General features: G+C 34.7%; 4 protein-coding genes across 8 annotated transcripts; all 4 read right to left on the bottom strand.

The window, feature by feature from the left end:
- Positions 1-70: 70 nt before the first annotated feature.
- LOC111433845 (ras-related protein RABB1c-like) lies at positions 71-2,842 on the bottom strand. Its single transcript, XM_023071093.1, has 6 exons — positions 2,535-2,842; positions 2,167-2,306; positions 1,393-1,475; positions 939-1,143; positions 791-859; positions 71-539 (listed from the first exon to the last, which is right to left on the bottom strand). Exons 1-6 carry the CDS (start codon positions 2,578-2,580, stop codon positions 444-446), a joined length of 639 nt encoding a protein of 212 aa, XP_022926861.1. The 5' UTR covers positions 2,581-2,842; the 3' UTR covers positions 71-443.
- A 303-nt stretch (positions 2,843-3,145) lies between these two features.
- On the bottom strand, positions 3,146-4,419 carry LOC111433842 (uncharacterized protein At4g26485-like). Its single transcript, XM_023071088.1, has 3 exons — positions 4,005-4,419; positions 3,721-3,919; positions 3,146-3,636 (listed from the first exon to the last, which is right to left on the bottom strand). Exons 1-3 carry the CDS (start codon positions 4,198-4,200, stop codon positions 3,351-3,353), a joined length of 681 nt encoding a protein of 226 aa, XP_022926856.1. The 5' UTR covers positions 4,201-4,419; the 3' UTR covers positions 3,146-3,350.
- A 383-nt stretch (positions 4,420-4,802) lies between these two features.
- Positions 4,803-8,300, bottom strand: LOC111433844 (DNA-directed RNA polymerases IV and V subunit 4-like). Of its 3 annotated transcripts, none has more exons than XM_023071090.1 (10): positions 8,208-8,300; positions 7,937-8,051; positions 7,535-7,606; positions 7,337-7,387; positions 7,117-7,206; positions 6,554-6,671; positions 6,398-6,475; positions 6,170-6,203; positions 6,018-6,086; positions 4,803-5,180 (listed from the first exon to the last, which is right to left on the bottom strand). In XM_023071090.1, exons 2-10 carry the CDS (start codon positions 8,016-8,018, stop codon positions 5,109-5,111), a joined length of 666 nt encoding a protein of 221 aa, XP_022926858.1. In that variant the 5' UTR covers positions 8,019-8,051; positions 8,208-8,300; the 3' UTR covers positions 4,803-5,108. The 3 variants fall into 3 exon arrangements, with proteins under 3 accessions (XP_022926858.1, XP_022926859.1, XP_022926857.1); XM_023071091.1 differs by having other exon boundaries at positions 7,535-7,594; XM_023071089.1 differs by having other exon boundaries at positions 7,937-8,048; positions 8,208-8,299.
- Positions 8,301-9,023: 723 nt separating this feature from the next.
- Positions 9,024-12,262, bottom strand: LOC111433927 (calcineurin B-like protein 3). 3 transcript variants are annotated; one of them, XM_023071201.1, is made up of 9 exons: positions 12,161-12,262; positions 11,446-11,600; positions 11,178-11,260; positions 10,971-11,030; positions 10,331-10,439; positions 10,018-10,070; positions 9,640-9,720; positions 9,419-9,531; positions 9,024-9,288 (listed from the first exon to the last, which is right to left on the bottom strand). In XM_023071201.1, the coding sequence occupies exons 2-9, from the start codon at positions 11,567-11,569 to the stop codon at positions 9,231-9,233; spliced, it is 681 nt and encodes a 226-aa protein (XP_022926969.1). In that variant the 5' UTR covers positions 11,570-11,600; positions 12,161-12,262; the 3' UTR covers positions 9,024-9,230. The 3 variants fall into 3 exon arrangements, with proteins under 3 accessions (XP_022926969.1, XP_022926972.1, XP_022926971.1); XM_023071204.1 differs by having other exon boundaries at positions 12,097-12,165; XM_023071203.1 differs by lacking the exon at positions 12,161-12,262 and adding an exon at positions 12,063-12,129.
- Positions 12,263-12,316: the final 54 nt, after the last annotated feature.

The following is a 12,316-nucleotide window of genomic DNA, read 5'->3' as shown; positions in this document are numbered from 1 at the left end:
AAATAATCTGCATCACAAAATCAAACACTACGAACATTATAAATATTTCAAATAGGGTGTAACGAACAAATGTCAAAATTGGCAATTCAAACGTAGCTCAGCTCAATATACGACACGTCTTAAAGAGATATTCTTTCAAATTGAAAGTCCGATCCAATTTCCACATTGATCGAACCTGAAAAAACAACCAATGAAGCAAAAGGTTCTTTCACGTCATGAACTAATGAATTCAAATCAATGTTGATTTACAATTGAACTGACAGCACAGATTGATGATAGCCTAGCATTCACAGAACCTGGCTATTCCTTTAACACAGACGCTTCTTGCTCCAATATTCACATTTCACTGCAGCACATGAGAAATGATGAAAAAGAATAGAAGAAAAAAATTGAAATTGAGGCACAGATAGATTGAAGTCAGCTAGTTTCTACAGGTTCAAGGTTCAATTGCTGCAACAGCCGCCAACTTGGGAAGATGATCCCTCTCTGCCTCCTGCTGGTCCTGGTATCCCCCCATATCCAACTTTGATTCCATAAGACTGAAGATCACACAAAATGCAGCATCAGCAACACATGTGCAGCCATTCCTTGATCGTTATGTGCCATTACATTACAAGTAGAACATACTCTTTTTGTTTGGTTAAAAACATTAACATCCAATTCATTCTTCCCATAAAGAATCAAGAGTTCGTCATCTTTAACATTCAATGAGTGCTAGAACTTTAATTTCACCAAAATTATTGGATACGAAAGGTATGTCGACGTAGAAAAGGTAAAGATGGATGTTAACCTCATTTGAAACGTCAAAAACTCCATCCTGAATCTTCTTGAATATGGTTGCTGCGGTCCTTACGAATGCCTGCAAGAGAGATTGAGTTTCTTAAATGCTCTAAATACTATACGATTTACACCCAAACAAGCAGATTTTATGTAATCACCTCTTCAACATTCTGGGCAGTTTTGGCAGATGCCTCCATGAAGACTAAACCGTGCTCCTTTGCAAACTGTTCACCCTCCTCTGTGCTCACAGCTCTTCTATGAGCAAGATCACTCTTATTACCAATTAGCATAATTGTCATGTTTGCATTAGCATGCTGCCTCGCATCTTCTAGCCAACTAACTAAGTGGTTGAAAGTTTCCCTTCTGAATAATGCATTCACCACATCTCGTGTAAAATAAGGAGCTTGGTAAAGGCAAATTAAAACGAAAAACTTCATACAATAAAAAAATCTAATTGGGTATCCATTTTCAACGTGACTTCAAAGGACCACTTCCTGACAAGTCCAATCTTTATAATGCATATAAAATCCAGTATTAATAGGATGAACTTGCAAGAACTCAGCATTCGCATACTAATCAGTCATTCAAGAAGAAAAGGGAACAAAATAAGACCTGGTGATATCATAGACGAGCAAGGCACCAGCAGCACCCCTGTAGTAGGACCTCGTGATGGATCTGAATGACTCTTGGCCGGCCTGTTACAGTCGTACAAACTTTAACAATTAGAATTGTGTAGACACTGAGGTTTGCCAACATGGAGAAAAATCTTGACCAGATGGTAATACAACAAATTTCATGCTTCGACAAGAGATCATCATTATGCACAGATTCCCCAACATGGTCCAAAATCATGCCAATTGACAAAAAAAGGAATGATTACTTTTTAAGGAACAAAAAGTTACCTAAACACTAATTAGTAATAGCTCATGGACAAAATATTAATTACCATTCCAAAGATCGATGATTTTATCTCGATCCCAAAATTTGTTGAACTAAGGAATATATATACATATAGAGTAATGCATCCAACTTGTGGCTTACCTTTATTAGGCGGAAAGTATCAATGGACCCACTTGTTCAATAAATTATGAACTAGACAATAGAAAAGGTATACTCTAAGAGCGTGAGGAAGTAGCTAAGTTTGGTTCCAATTACAATATGCACAAAAGGAAAATGCAAACCCTAAACATTATAAATGTACATGGAGAATGACAGCATATTTTGGAGACTCCTACACTAAGCGACAGAAAATTTACAAGTTACCAAAGAAATCATGCCACAAGAATATATATATACCGTCTCTCGACTTCATAAGAATCACACAAGTCTTCGATTTAGGTTACAACAACAAACAGAAAATTCGAATGAGAAACCAGGGGAATATACCGTATCCCAAATCTGCAGCTTAATTGGCTTATTCTCAATGGTTATCATCCTGGCTCCGAATTCGACCCCGATAGTTAAGTCATGAACAGGCTGGAATCGATTATCCGTAAACTGAAGAAGAAGACACGATTTGCCAACTCCTGAAGAAGACGAACAATGTGATTCGCAACAAATATATCATAGAAATCGAGCGGGGGTGAAAAAATCTCATTTCGGCGATTATAATGAAATTGATCCAAGCAAAAGCCGAGACCGAAGAAACCACACGACGCGCAAGAATTCGAGAAACACAAATGCAAACCGATCTTCAATTGGAACATTATGGAAAGGAAAAACGATCCAATAGTTCGGAAGGGTGAGAGACGTACCAGTATCACCGATGACGATGTACTTGAAGAGGTAAGCATAAGACATTGTTCCGACAGGATCTGCTTCAGACTACACGGATTAATCGCAAGAAATGTATGATTTCAGTTTGATTGGTGTTTAAAGAACTCTACAAAAGCCGAAGATCATCGTGTAGATTTAAGAAAATCTGAGAAATCGAGAGCAATTCTAAAGGAAAGAACGAGAAAGCATGGAAACAACGTAGGCCGGAATTACTGTGATGCATTTTTCTAGTAAATTTCGATTTTTATTATTTTTTAATTTTTTAATTTCTAATTTCTTTTTTTTTTTCAAACATTTTTTTACAAATAATTAATACCGAAAAAATACAGATATTTCTCTTAATATTTGAGGAACAATTTAGAGCAAACAAAAAAAGAAGATTAATTTAAAAACATGTATAATTTTTTAGTTATTATAGCTAAATATGGTGACTAAAAATGATATCTAATTAAGTGATAATTTAAATTTTATAAACTAATTCAAAGAAAAAAAAACATATTCAAGTAAATGTATGAGGAGCTTATTGTATATTCAAAGAATTAAAACAAAATCTATAAATAACCTTATTCTAAAAAATTAGTATAAAGTATAATCACAGCCAAATTAATCAGAATGATATTAATTTGGTGGTAACTAAAATTATAGTGAAATTAGATAGCCATTGCCAGAGTCTCAAAGAGATGAATAAGACAGAGTTCATAACAAGAAGACAATACAGGTAAGCTAAGAGAAGTAGAGAAGAAGTTTCCTTCCATTCTTCTCTGAATTTCTGTTTGTTTGATCCCATCGCCATTTTAGGGAGACTGATTGAGCTTAAACTTGTAAGTGCTGCAATCCCCAAGCCAAAATGGCGCATTCGAATGACCTCCATCGGCTCTCTTGTTCTGATATCCTGGATAATCATTCTTGCAAAACGGTACCGTTTCTTGCAACTGCAACCCCGCTTTCATGGCTTCCTCCACTAGCTCCCATTTGTTGTACGGTTCCCCCTCCTTGTGTGTTACATGAATCTCCCCATCTCCTTTCTTCAACAAAACCCTAGCGTTCCTCAGAAACCCTTCCACCAGCTCCTTGTTCAATCTGTGGTTCCATTGGATCATCCATTTTCAAGCAAAATTCCTACATTATAATTCAATTCAAAGGAGAGAGAAGAAAATCGATTACTGAATTTGGCAGAAACTGTCCTCGCGGAACAGGAATCCGACGTGAGGGAAGTTGTAGACGATGCGATCGAATCTCTGTGTTCTGAGGAAGAAATGTTGACTCATATTTCGAACGTCGATTCCGTAGAATACTAAACATCCTCTTTCTTCCAGCTCCCTCACATTCCTAATTCCGTCGCTGAACTTCCTTTCAAGGTCATCTGGAATCGAAAAACAGGACAAATCGAATCATCAACACAGAGAGAAAAAGTCACAGAGAAATCATAAGTGCGATTATGATCTAACCTTGAGAATCAAGGCAAGTGGCTACGATGTTACGAGCAGATCCGAAGTGATTGGCCAAACACAGGGCAAAGGAAAAATCGCCTTCTCCGACAAGTAATATCCTGTGTTTCGAAGAGTAGTGTTTCCTCCATACTTCATCTTCCTCGTCGTCTTCATCTGACGATTCCATTTTAACTTCGTTTTCCGGCACTTTCATCAGCGATCGCTCACGTAAAACTCAAAATTTGAATCGAAGATTTGAATTCCAGAACTGCGATGGCGATTAAATTCCTAGTCTTCTCGATGATCAATCCTATCCGATTTCCGAAGATGAGGAGTCAATGCGAGTCGTGCTTTTGAAACCTTTTTTCTTCCTTCGTCACTTCACGAAAACACTGTTTAATCAGTACTCTACGCCTTTTTTAAAGAAGGAATTTAAATATATATTAATTTATTTGTGCAGTTGGAATTACAAAAATACCCTCCAAATTATTGAAGTGAATTTTTTTTTGTCTTTTATTGGTTAATATTGTAGTTTTAAATTTTTATTAAATTAGATTAATAGGTTAAATTGCAAACATTAATTATCAATTATTTTTCCTTTCATAATCACACTATTTTATAAATTTTTAAATTAAAGATCAAGATTAAAAAAAAAAATTAAAATTCCAAACATTTGGTTTTAAAAAATTGTATCTATTTTCTTATCGTAAATTTAAAAAATAAAATTAGTTTTTGAAAATTATTATTTTTTAGTTTAAACTTTAAAAAAAAAAAAAAGATATAAACTAAGAAACTCATATCGTTGAAGATGAGCTATTAAAATAGTCAAAACATGTGTAGCATCCAGTAGAAATGACTCCCTTTACATTAGATCATCGATGATGGTTTTTCTATCTGATCTTCATCACCTGGGAGAGGCATTCTCTCAGCAGAGTAGCCCCTATTTCTACACTATATATCAACAATTCCAGTAAGCAAATACAGTTATATCTCTATTGAATTGCATTGAAAGAGAAAAAAAGGTCTTAACTTTCTAAGCGCCATATAAAGCAATCTTCGTAGGATGAAGGCAACCGGACCTGAGCACCAGCAACGGTAAGCAACCAACCTTGTGACTTCACTTCAGGATGATTTTAGCTTGGCTAGCTCAATCAAGACGTTGTTCAGAGGTTCGGTTAGCTTGCTTCTTTTGCTCTGCTTTGTATGAAATCATGTTGAAGCAAAATAAATTAATAAATCATAGTGTCATAGGATCAACATTCCAAACATGCATAACCACTCCAACCCCGTCTCTGGAAACATCTTTAAAATGTTTTTGACTAATTCAAATGTAGTAGGATCAAACGACTGTCCCATGAGATCAATCGAGCTGCACGCAAGTTGACTCAAACACTCATAGATACTCACTGATATAAAATGGTATAAGAGCCAGACATTGGGCAGTGTGCTAGTGAAGACGCCGAGCCCCGAAGGGGTAAACATTAGGCGGTGTGCCAACGAGGACATTGGGCCCTAAAGGTGGTGGATTAGGGGGTCACACATCGATTGGAGAGGAGAACGAGTGGCAGCGAGAACGCTAGGCCCTGAAGGGAGGTGGATTGTGAGATCCCACATCGGTTGGAGAGGGGAATGAAACATTCTTTATAAGGGTGAGGTTTTCCACACCCTAGCAGACGCGTTTTAAAAACCTTGAAGGGAAGCCTGAAAAGAAACCCAAAAAGGACAATTTCTGCTAGCGGTGGGCTTGGATGGGGGCACTAATTAAGTATGCTTTTCATTTTTGTAACAGTGTTTAACTACCTATTAAATTGTATGATCAGAAGTCCTTAAAAGCACACTTTAGAATCATTTAAGAATAGTTGAACTTTAAAAAATGACCTCTAAACAGGGCAGACTAACATTTTACTAAAAGAAATTACAACAAGACTAAAACACTACAAGAATCGAAGTATAGAAACTAAATATGTGTTTAACTATGTTCATATGGCATGGTGATGTAAGTTACAGAAATTATAAAAACTTATACTGTACCTTCAAAGATGGAACAAGAGAAAAAACTTCATCAGTAGTGTCTGGGCAGACATTAGCAATCACACATATCTACGTTAAAATTAATAATGGTCAGTTCATCAATCTAAGGAATTAATTTTTAAGAAGGCAAAAAAGAAGATAGATATAACTACCTCACTGTCCGCTACACCATATTTCTTGAGGGTTCTAGAATCTTCAGTTAAGCACTCAACAGAGTTTGAATGGACTAAGAAAAAGAGCACTATACAGCACACTAGGAGTGCTGGATTGGTACAAAAGCATAGTTCCACAGTAGTATATAATTTGTTTCCATCCATAGAAATAGATAAAAAGATATTTAACAATATAACCTAATAGCACATTCATCAGATCAAGGATACTCAAGAACTGGTCTAACCAACTCGGTATTTACATAGTGGTTGGCTCGTTTAGCATATTGCAGTCCCCGATCAAATGACCTAAAGATAAAAGCAAATCAAGCTTGTAAGCTTGAGAAAAATTTTCTTTCCAATAAATGGTTAATAACATTCACTTACGTAGGGATTTTGATGGTTGGATCTGCTGATAGAAGAGCCATCTGATCTTGGATTCCCTGTAAAAGTTGTGCAGCCTCACAGTCCATAAGGCATTGGCATTTAACATTCTTGGGAAGTTCTGCACGTCAATTAAGAATCAACACAACAATAAACAGCATAATTAAATAGCATACTGAGACCAATCTACTATCCCAACAGTAATAAATAAACTGAGGCCTCAGAAGAGGAAACAGTCAGTTGCCCATAGAACGAGGGAGAAGTCACAAAAAGATGAACGCACTAGCACCAAGATTTCTCAAAATGAAGAATAACTTTAAAAACTTCCAAGAAGACAAAAGCAAATGTTGCTGTTGCTTACATAGAAAATTGAAATTCAAATTTGAAACCCCATAAGCACTATCAAATAGTAATATCAGTCAACATTACATACTAGAAGATGAAGGAAGGCAGCTCAAGATAACTTCTTTTTTTTTTTTTAATAGAATAGGTATGGAAATATCAATCTTCCATAATATGAATAATGGTAAAACTTAATACATATTCAAAGTCAAGGTAGTACCCACCTTGCTCAATCTTCAGTTCTAGCGGTTGTTGTTCCTTTGAAACAGAAGCCTTCCCACCATTTATACCTTTCCCTCCTTTACCCAAGTCACCTGCAAGCCATGATTGCGAAGGAGACAAAGTCAGTGAATTGCATTAGCAGAACAATATCAGGCAGATGAAGGTAGAGAAGTAAAGATAAAGAGTAAAATTGAAAATAAAATGATCATTGAAAACAAATACCATTTTTTCCACTGAATTTCAATGAAAGATTGATCTGCGCATCAACTGACCCTGCATGTAGGATTAGTTATGAAGTTTTATGTAATAAGCACATTGATTCAGACAAGTAACTGATTGCACATAGAGAATAATGGTACATCAAGTGACTTGTATGACATAAAAAGTATCATTATTCGCGTGACAGAAAAGACTGTTCACCTTGAGCATCGAACTGGACTTTCCTACCCTTCTTTGACTTCGACAAACTGTCATCCTTTCCTTTTAGAGAAGCTATGCAACAAGTCAGGAAGAAAATGATACATCGGATAGCAAAATGAAGAGTAAAAGAGAAGAAACCACAACACCAGAAAATAATGTTCAATCATGCTTAATTATCCTAAGCAATCTCGTTAAAATGCCCAGCTCCATAGAAATTATCACTAATTATATAGTTAATGATGTGCTCTGATAAATTTAGCAAACTACATGCATAATCTATGGAAAGCTGGAAGGAACGAGGGTTCACAAATTTTCAGTTCTGTACAAACAGTCGTGATGGTTGCTTTAAAATCGAAGTGATTCCCAAAACAAAAAACCTCAAAAGACATCAACAATACGAACCATCCTTGGAAGCCGAAGATTTGAGCGAAGACTTTCCAGGTTTCTTCTGCACTGGAAAACCCTTTTCGCCTTTCTCCGACATTATTGAAAATTGTTGACCCCAAAGCAAAACCTACTACAGAAAACGAAAATTAAGGCATTCATGAGATGCTTTCCTAGAACCGAATAGAGAAATACGGGCAAAAACATTAAGGAAAAAGTAGTGGAAAGAAGAGTAAAATAAGAGGGAAGATGAGGAGAATACAACGGCGGAGTGGAAGGAGAAATGGACCTGTTGTTTGATCGGAAAATGAGAGGATCTTCCCTTTCGTCTGGCGCCACGGGACGAGTCCTCAGCTTTCAGTTCTCGAGGATTCAACCCAATACTCCAAATTACAAGCTTAATCCTTATGTTTTTTAATTTCTAAATTTGTGTCAACAAAATTAATTTTTGTATTTTTTTAATTTTTTTTATCAAATAAATATTTGACCTAATCATTTTTTTTTTATTAATTCACAAACCTAATAATCTAAATTTTGAAAGTTAAAAGCTATTAAATATAAATTTAGCTTTTTAATTTAAATATATAGAGACGTATTAGATATTTTAAAGTTATTTAACTATTTGACATAATAAAAATTGGAGTTGTAATAAAATTAATATTATTTTAGAACTAATATGTATTATCATACTTCCTTGATAAGAAATATAATTTCAATATAATAAAAGTTGGAGAACTAAATTAATATTTAACAATTTGAAAATATCAAAAAGTAAGAATTTAATAACCAAAATCAAACTTCAAATAATAATAAATTGATAAAAATTTAAATATCAAAACTACACTCCGATTTTAACCATCAAAATTTCATTCCATAATAATTTATTTTTAGTTTTTATAATTCTAGATTTGAAACATAATTAATCTTTTTATTCCATTATTTTATATAGTGGAAATAGTTTTCTTAATTATATTATTAACCATGAGATTAGATAGTAAATTAAAATGTTGGGTGATAGATAAATACATACATACATACATACATACATACATATATATATATATATATATATATATATATATATATATATATATAAAGCTAATTATTGGGTGAAATGCAGATGAAATAGAGGGTAAAGATAATCTTTGGACATTGAACCGATGGGTTTAAAAAAAGAAGAAACAAATGAAAGTATTAAGAACCAAAAACACAGATTATAGTTCATAAACCTAACCACAATTTGTACTTAGAAAGAAAGAAGAAAATATCAATCAAACTCAAATCGAACCGCCATTGCATTGTGACAGACTTCTCAGGTATCATCAACTTGCGAGTGAAACACAAAACTTGGGAACGTGGTCGTGATATCCCTGCCCACACAAACACAAAGTACATCATCAACTTACTTAGCAATACAATCAATCACTCAGGGAGCGAATGAACAATCAATAGGATGATGAGGTTGGGAATGAACAATGACAGAAAATGCAGCTCACTCACTTGAGATATTGGAGAGTCATGTTCTTCAAAAGTGATGGATGCCTTGATACAAGGTTTCGCCACTCTTCCTTGTCGATCTTCCCGTCATGTTTTGTGTCAGCTTCTTCGAATGTCTGCATAGTCAAGGAGACATCCAGTTTTAAGTTCAGCAGATGTCCTGGACAACTGAAAGTTAACCAGAAAAGACTAACTAACAGACGTGATCAGATTACGAAGAGAACCTTGTCAATGATACTTTCTATAACATCATCCGATAGATTCATGCCAGATTCAGCAAGCGTAGCCACAACCATTTGCTTTACCTACACAAACATTTTATCATATAAAAGACTACAATAGTACTGGTAATATAGATCCTTGATAAAAAGATAGCAGGGTACAAGAAGAATTAGAAATTGGATTTCGTAAAAAGATTCTGTAACATCTTTATCTAATAGATCCTTGATAGTCTTTAAAGATCATTGGTATCATCCGTGTAAATGTTCAGAAAAGATCATCAATTAAAAAGGGCAGCTGCTATAATAATAAGTCTTTAAATGGTCAGCATCCATGCAAGGTAATTGATCAAATAGAAATAGAGAATGTATTGGAGAAGTTACCTCCTGTCTCTCAATGAATCCTTGCTGTTTAAGATCATATAATTGGAATGAAACTGCAAATTATTAAAAACATGAGATCACATGCTAACTTAAAATACAAGACTAGAGTGATAAGGAAAGCTAACGCCAAAAAATCAATTCCAGTATCTGTAGCACCACCAATTAGTTTTTTCTTTTCCAATGGATTGTACGAAATCGAAGGCATTCACCCATGCCCAAAATATTTTGATCACACCATGTATCAAAGACAACAGCTGTGCCATTTTTCTTGGTGGATGGACGTGAGAAAATTAACAACAAAAAGAAAACTTACACTCGATTTTATCATCAATAGGGGCATTTGGATGAAAGACGGAAAGAGCACGTGCAAATTCTTCAAAATCGAGTATTCCATTGTGCTTTGTATCAAACAGGTCAAAAACCTACACAGATGCATTACAAAAGTCGTTAGTAGTAAAAACTAGCAATAAGCCAGAATATGAATGCAATAATTTTTACCAAAACAGCAGATATTTGAAAGAGATAATAGTGTGCTAAAACAATGCCATACACCACTTCTCATGAAGAACAAACCCAATCCCCATACAAACAAATAGAAAGAATCTGATTAGAATAGAAACTAGAATTGTTTTCTTAACTCTTATATCTAATTGAACCAAATATACGCAGCCACGTTTCAGTAAGATGCTAACTACAGTGACACAAATGCATGCATTCAAAAGGAAACTAGTCCAGAGAATGCACTAGTTATCACACTGCATAAGACTTTATTCACAAAATTGTATGATTAGATACCTCAATTTCAATCATTTAAATACAGAAACTAGACATTGAATATAAGCAAAATAAATAAATAAATAAATAAAATATGAAGGGTCGTCTGGGCCAGTCAGGTTATAGTGGATATGTATGTAAATAGAACCAAAGGTTCAGTTGCAAACAATAAGGTTTACCCTATCTGCAAATAAGCTCTCTTTTTTGTTTGTTTTGAACAGTGCCAGTTGAAATTCTTCCTGCAGTATGATACAGAGGGAGAGTCAAAACAAAGGAAAAGCAAGTCTGGTTCAAACATGAAAAGATTATCGTCTTACAACATGATTGAAACCACTGTATTAAAGAGTAAAGTGGAACAGAACAATCCCTTCTCCACTGGCTGTTACCTTATTTATCAGCCCATCATCAATCACTGCACTACTGATCTTCTTAAACAGCTCATACAATGCCTCTATTTCACTTACACTGACTGCAATAGAGAAAGCAAACAACTTATGACTGCCAAAATTTACAACCAAATAAAAGAGTGAAGGTCTTATCAACACATTTATCCTTGATGTGACACATTAGTTAGACCTTGAAAGGAATATGAAAGGAATAAAATATCCACGCCAAGAAATCAAAAGGATGATTGGGCCAATTCTAGAAACATACATACTGTCTCCCTTGCAAGAGCCTCAGGATCTTGAAGGCCCCTAGGTCGCCTAGATGTTTCTGCATCACAACAGTTTGCTACAGCAGCACAGAAATGCTTTATTCCCTCTAGGCATTGAACCATGATCTTTTACAGATGTCAAAACACTCCATACCTGCGCCATGAATTAGTAAAAAGATGTTTGAACAATTATTTTGAAACAAGCTCATGCGAAAACGAACATGACAATCAATCACCAGCATCTCTACACTAAACGGAAGCAATATTTCATGAAACTGACATGATTTATCAATGGAAAATCTAAAGATATTATTCAGGATTCAGATTGCTCTAGAATTAATCCTCAAATCCCAAATCAACAAATCAACAACATCGAAGCAATGAATCGAGTTGGATAATAACCAAAATGAAAATAAACGGAACGAATTACAATCTCATTCAATTATTCTCTAAATGAAATGTCAATCACGATTGCAAACAATTCAGATGTAAGGTATAATAATCCGAGATGACAGCCTCTTTCTCAATCATAAAAACAGAAAAACAATCGATCGAGCGATAACATGATACAAAATTAGGGCTTGAAAGCAAATTTTGAGAACTAAACAAAGATTACATTAATAACGGCAGAAAAAGGAAGGAGAAAGCACCATCAAAAAGGCTGAAAAGGAAGATGAATAGAAAGAAAAAAGAGAGGGGATCTTCTTGTTTTACCTTTAAAGAATCCGGAGAGAGAAACCGTTGCAGGATGAAAGCGAATTTGAGCCAAAATTCTGATACATGGCTACTAATCCTCTTTTTCCTCAAAAAATAAAAATAAAAATAAAAGATATTTTCTTTTTAGGAAAAAAAAAAAAAAAAAAAAAAAAA

The sequence above is a fragment of the Cucurbita moschata genome, unplaced genomic scaffold (assembly GCF_002738365.1).
Source record: "Cucurbita moschata cultivar Rifu unplaced genomic scaffold, Cmos_1.0 Cmo_Scf00043, whole genome shotgun sequence".
Lineage (NCBI taxonomy): Eukaryota > Viridiplantae > Streptophyta > Magnoliopsida > Cucurbitales > Cucurbitaceae > Cucurbita > Cucurbita moschata.
This window is presented reverse-complemented; position numbering and strand designations above follow the sequence as displayed.

Coding starts and splice junctions, on each gene's coding strand:
- LOC111433845 (XM_023071093.1), bottom strand. CDS start 2,580: ATGTCTTATGCTTACCTCTTCAAGTACATCGTCATCGGTGATACTG. Junction 1,476..2,166: donor AGCTGCAGATTTGGGATACG/GTATATTCCCCT, acceptor CGACTGTAACAG/GCCGGCCAAGAGTCATTCAG. Junction 860..938: donor CTGCCCAGAATGTTGAAGAG/GTGATTACATAA, acceptor TCTCTCTTGCAG/GCATTCGTAAGGACCGCAGC.
- LOC111433842 (XM_023071088.1), bottom strand. CDS start 4,200: ATGAAAGTGCCGGAAAACGAAGTTAAAATGGAATCGTCAGATGAAGAC. Junction 3,920..4,004: donor CACTTGCCTTGATTCTCAAG/GTTAGATCATAA, acceptor TTTCGATTCCAG/ATGACCTTGAAAGGAAGTTC. Junction 3,637..3,720: donor GACAGTTTCTGCCAAATTCA/GTAATCGATTTT, acceptor ATGGAACCACAG/ATTGAACAAGGAGCTGGTGG.
- LOC111433844 (XM_023071090.1), bottom strand. CDS start 8,018: ATGTCGGAGAAAGGCGAAAAGGGTTTTCCAGTGCAGAAGAAACCTGGA. Junction 6,476..6,553: donor CCAACCATCAAAATCCCTAC/GTAAGTGAATGT, acceptor TTTTATCTTTAG/GTCATTTGATCGGGGACTGC. Junction 6,204..6,397: donor TTGGTTAGACCAGTTCTTGA/GTATCCTTGATC, acceptor TGAAGATTCTAG/AACCCTCAAGAAATATGGTG.
- LOC111433927 (XM_023071201.1), bottom strand. CDS start 11,569: ATGGTTCAATGCCTAGAGGGAATAAAGCATTTCTGTGCTGCTGTAGCA. Junction 10,071..10,330: donor TATTGATGATAAAATCGAGT/GTAAGTTTTCTT, acceptor AATAATTTGCAG/TTTCATTCCAATTATATGAT. Junction 9,532..9,639: donor TAGAAAGTATCATTGACAAG/GTTCTCTTCGTA, acceptor TTGACTATGCAG/ACATTCGAAGAAGCTGACAC.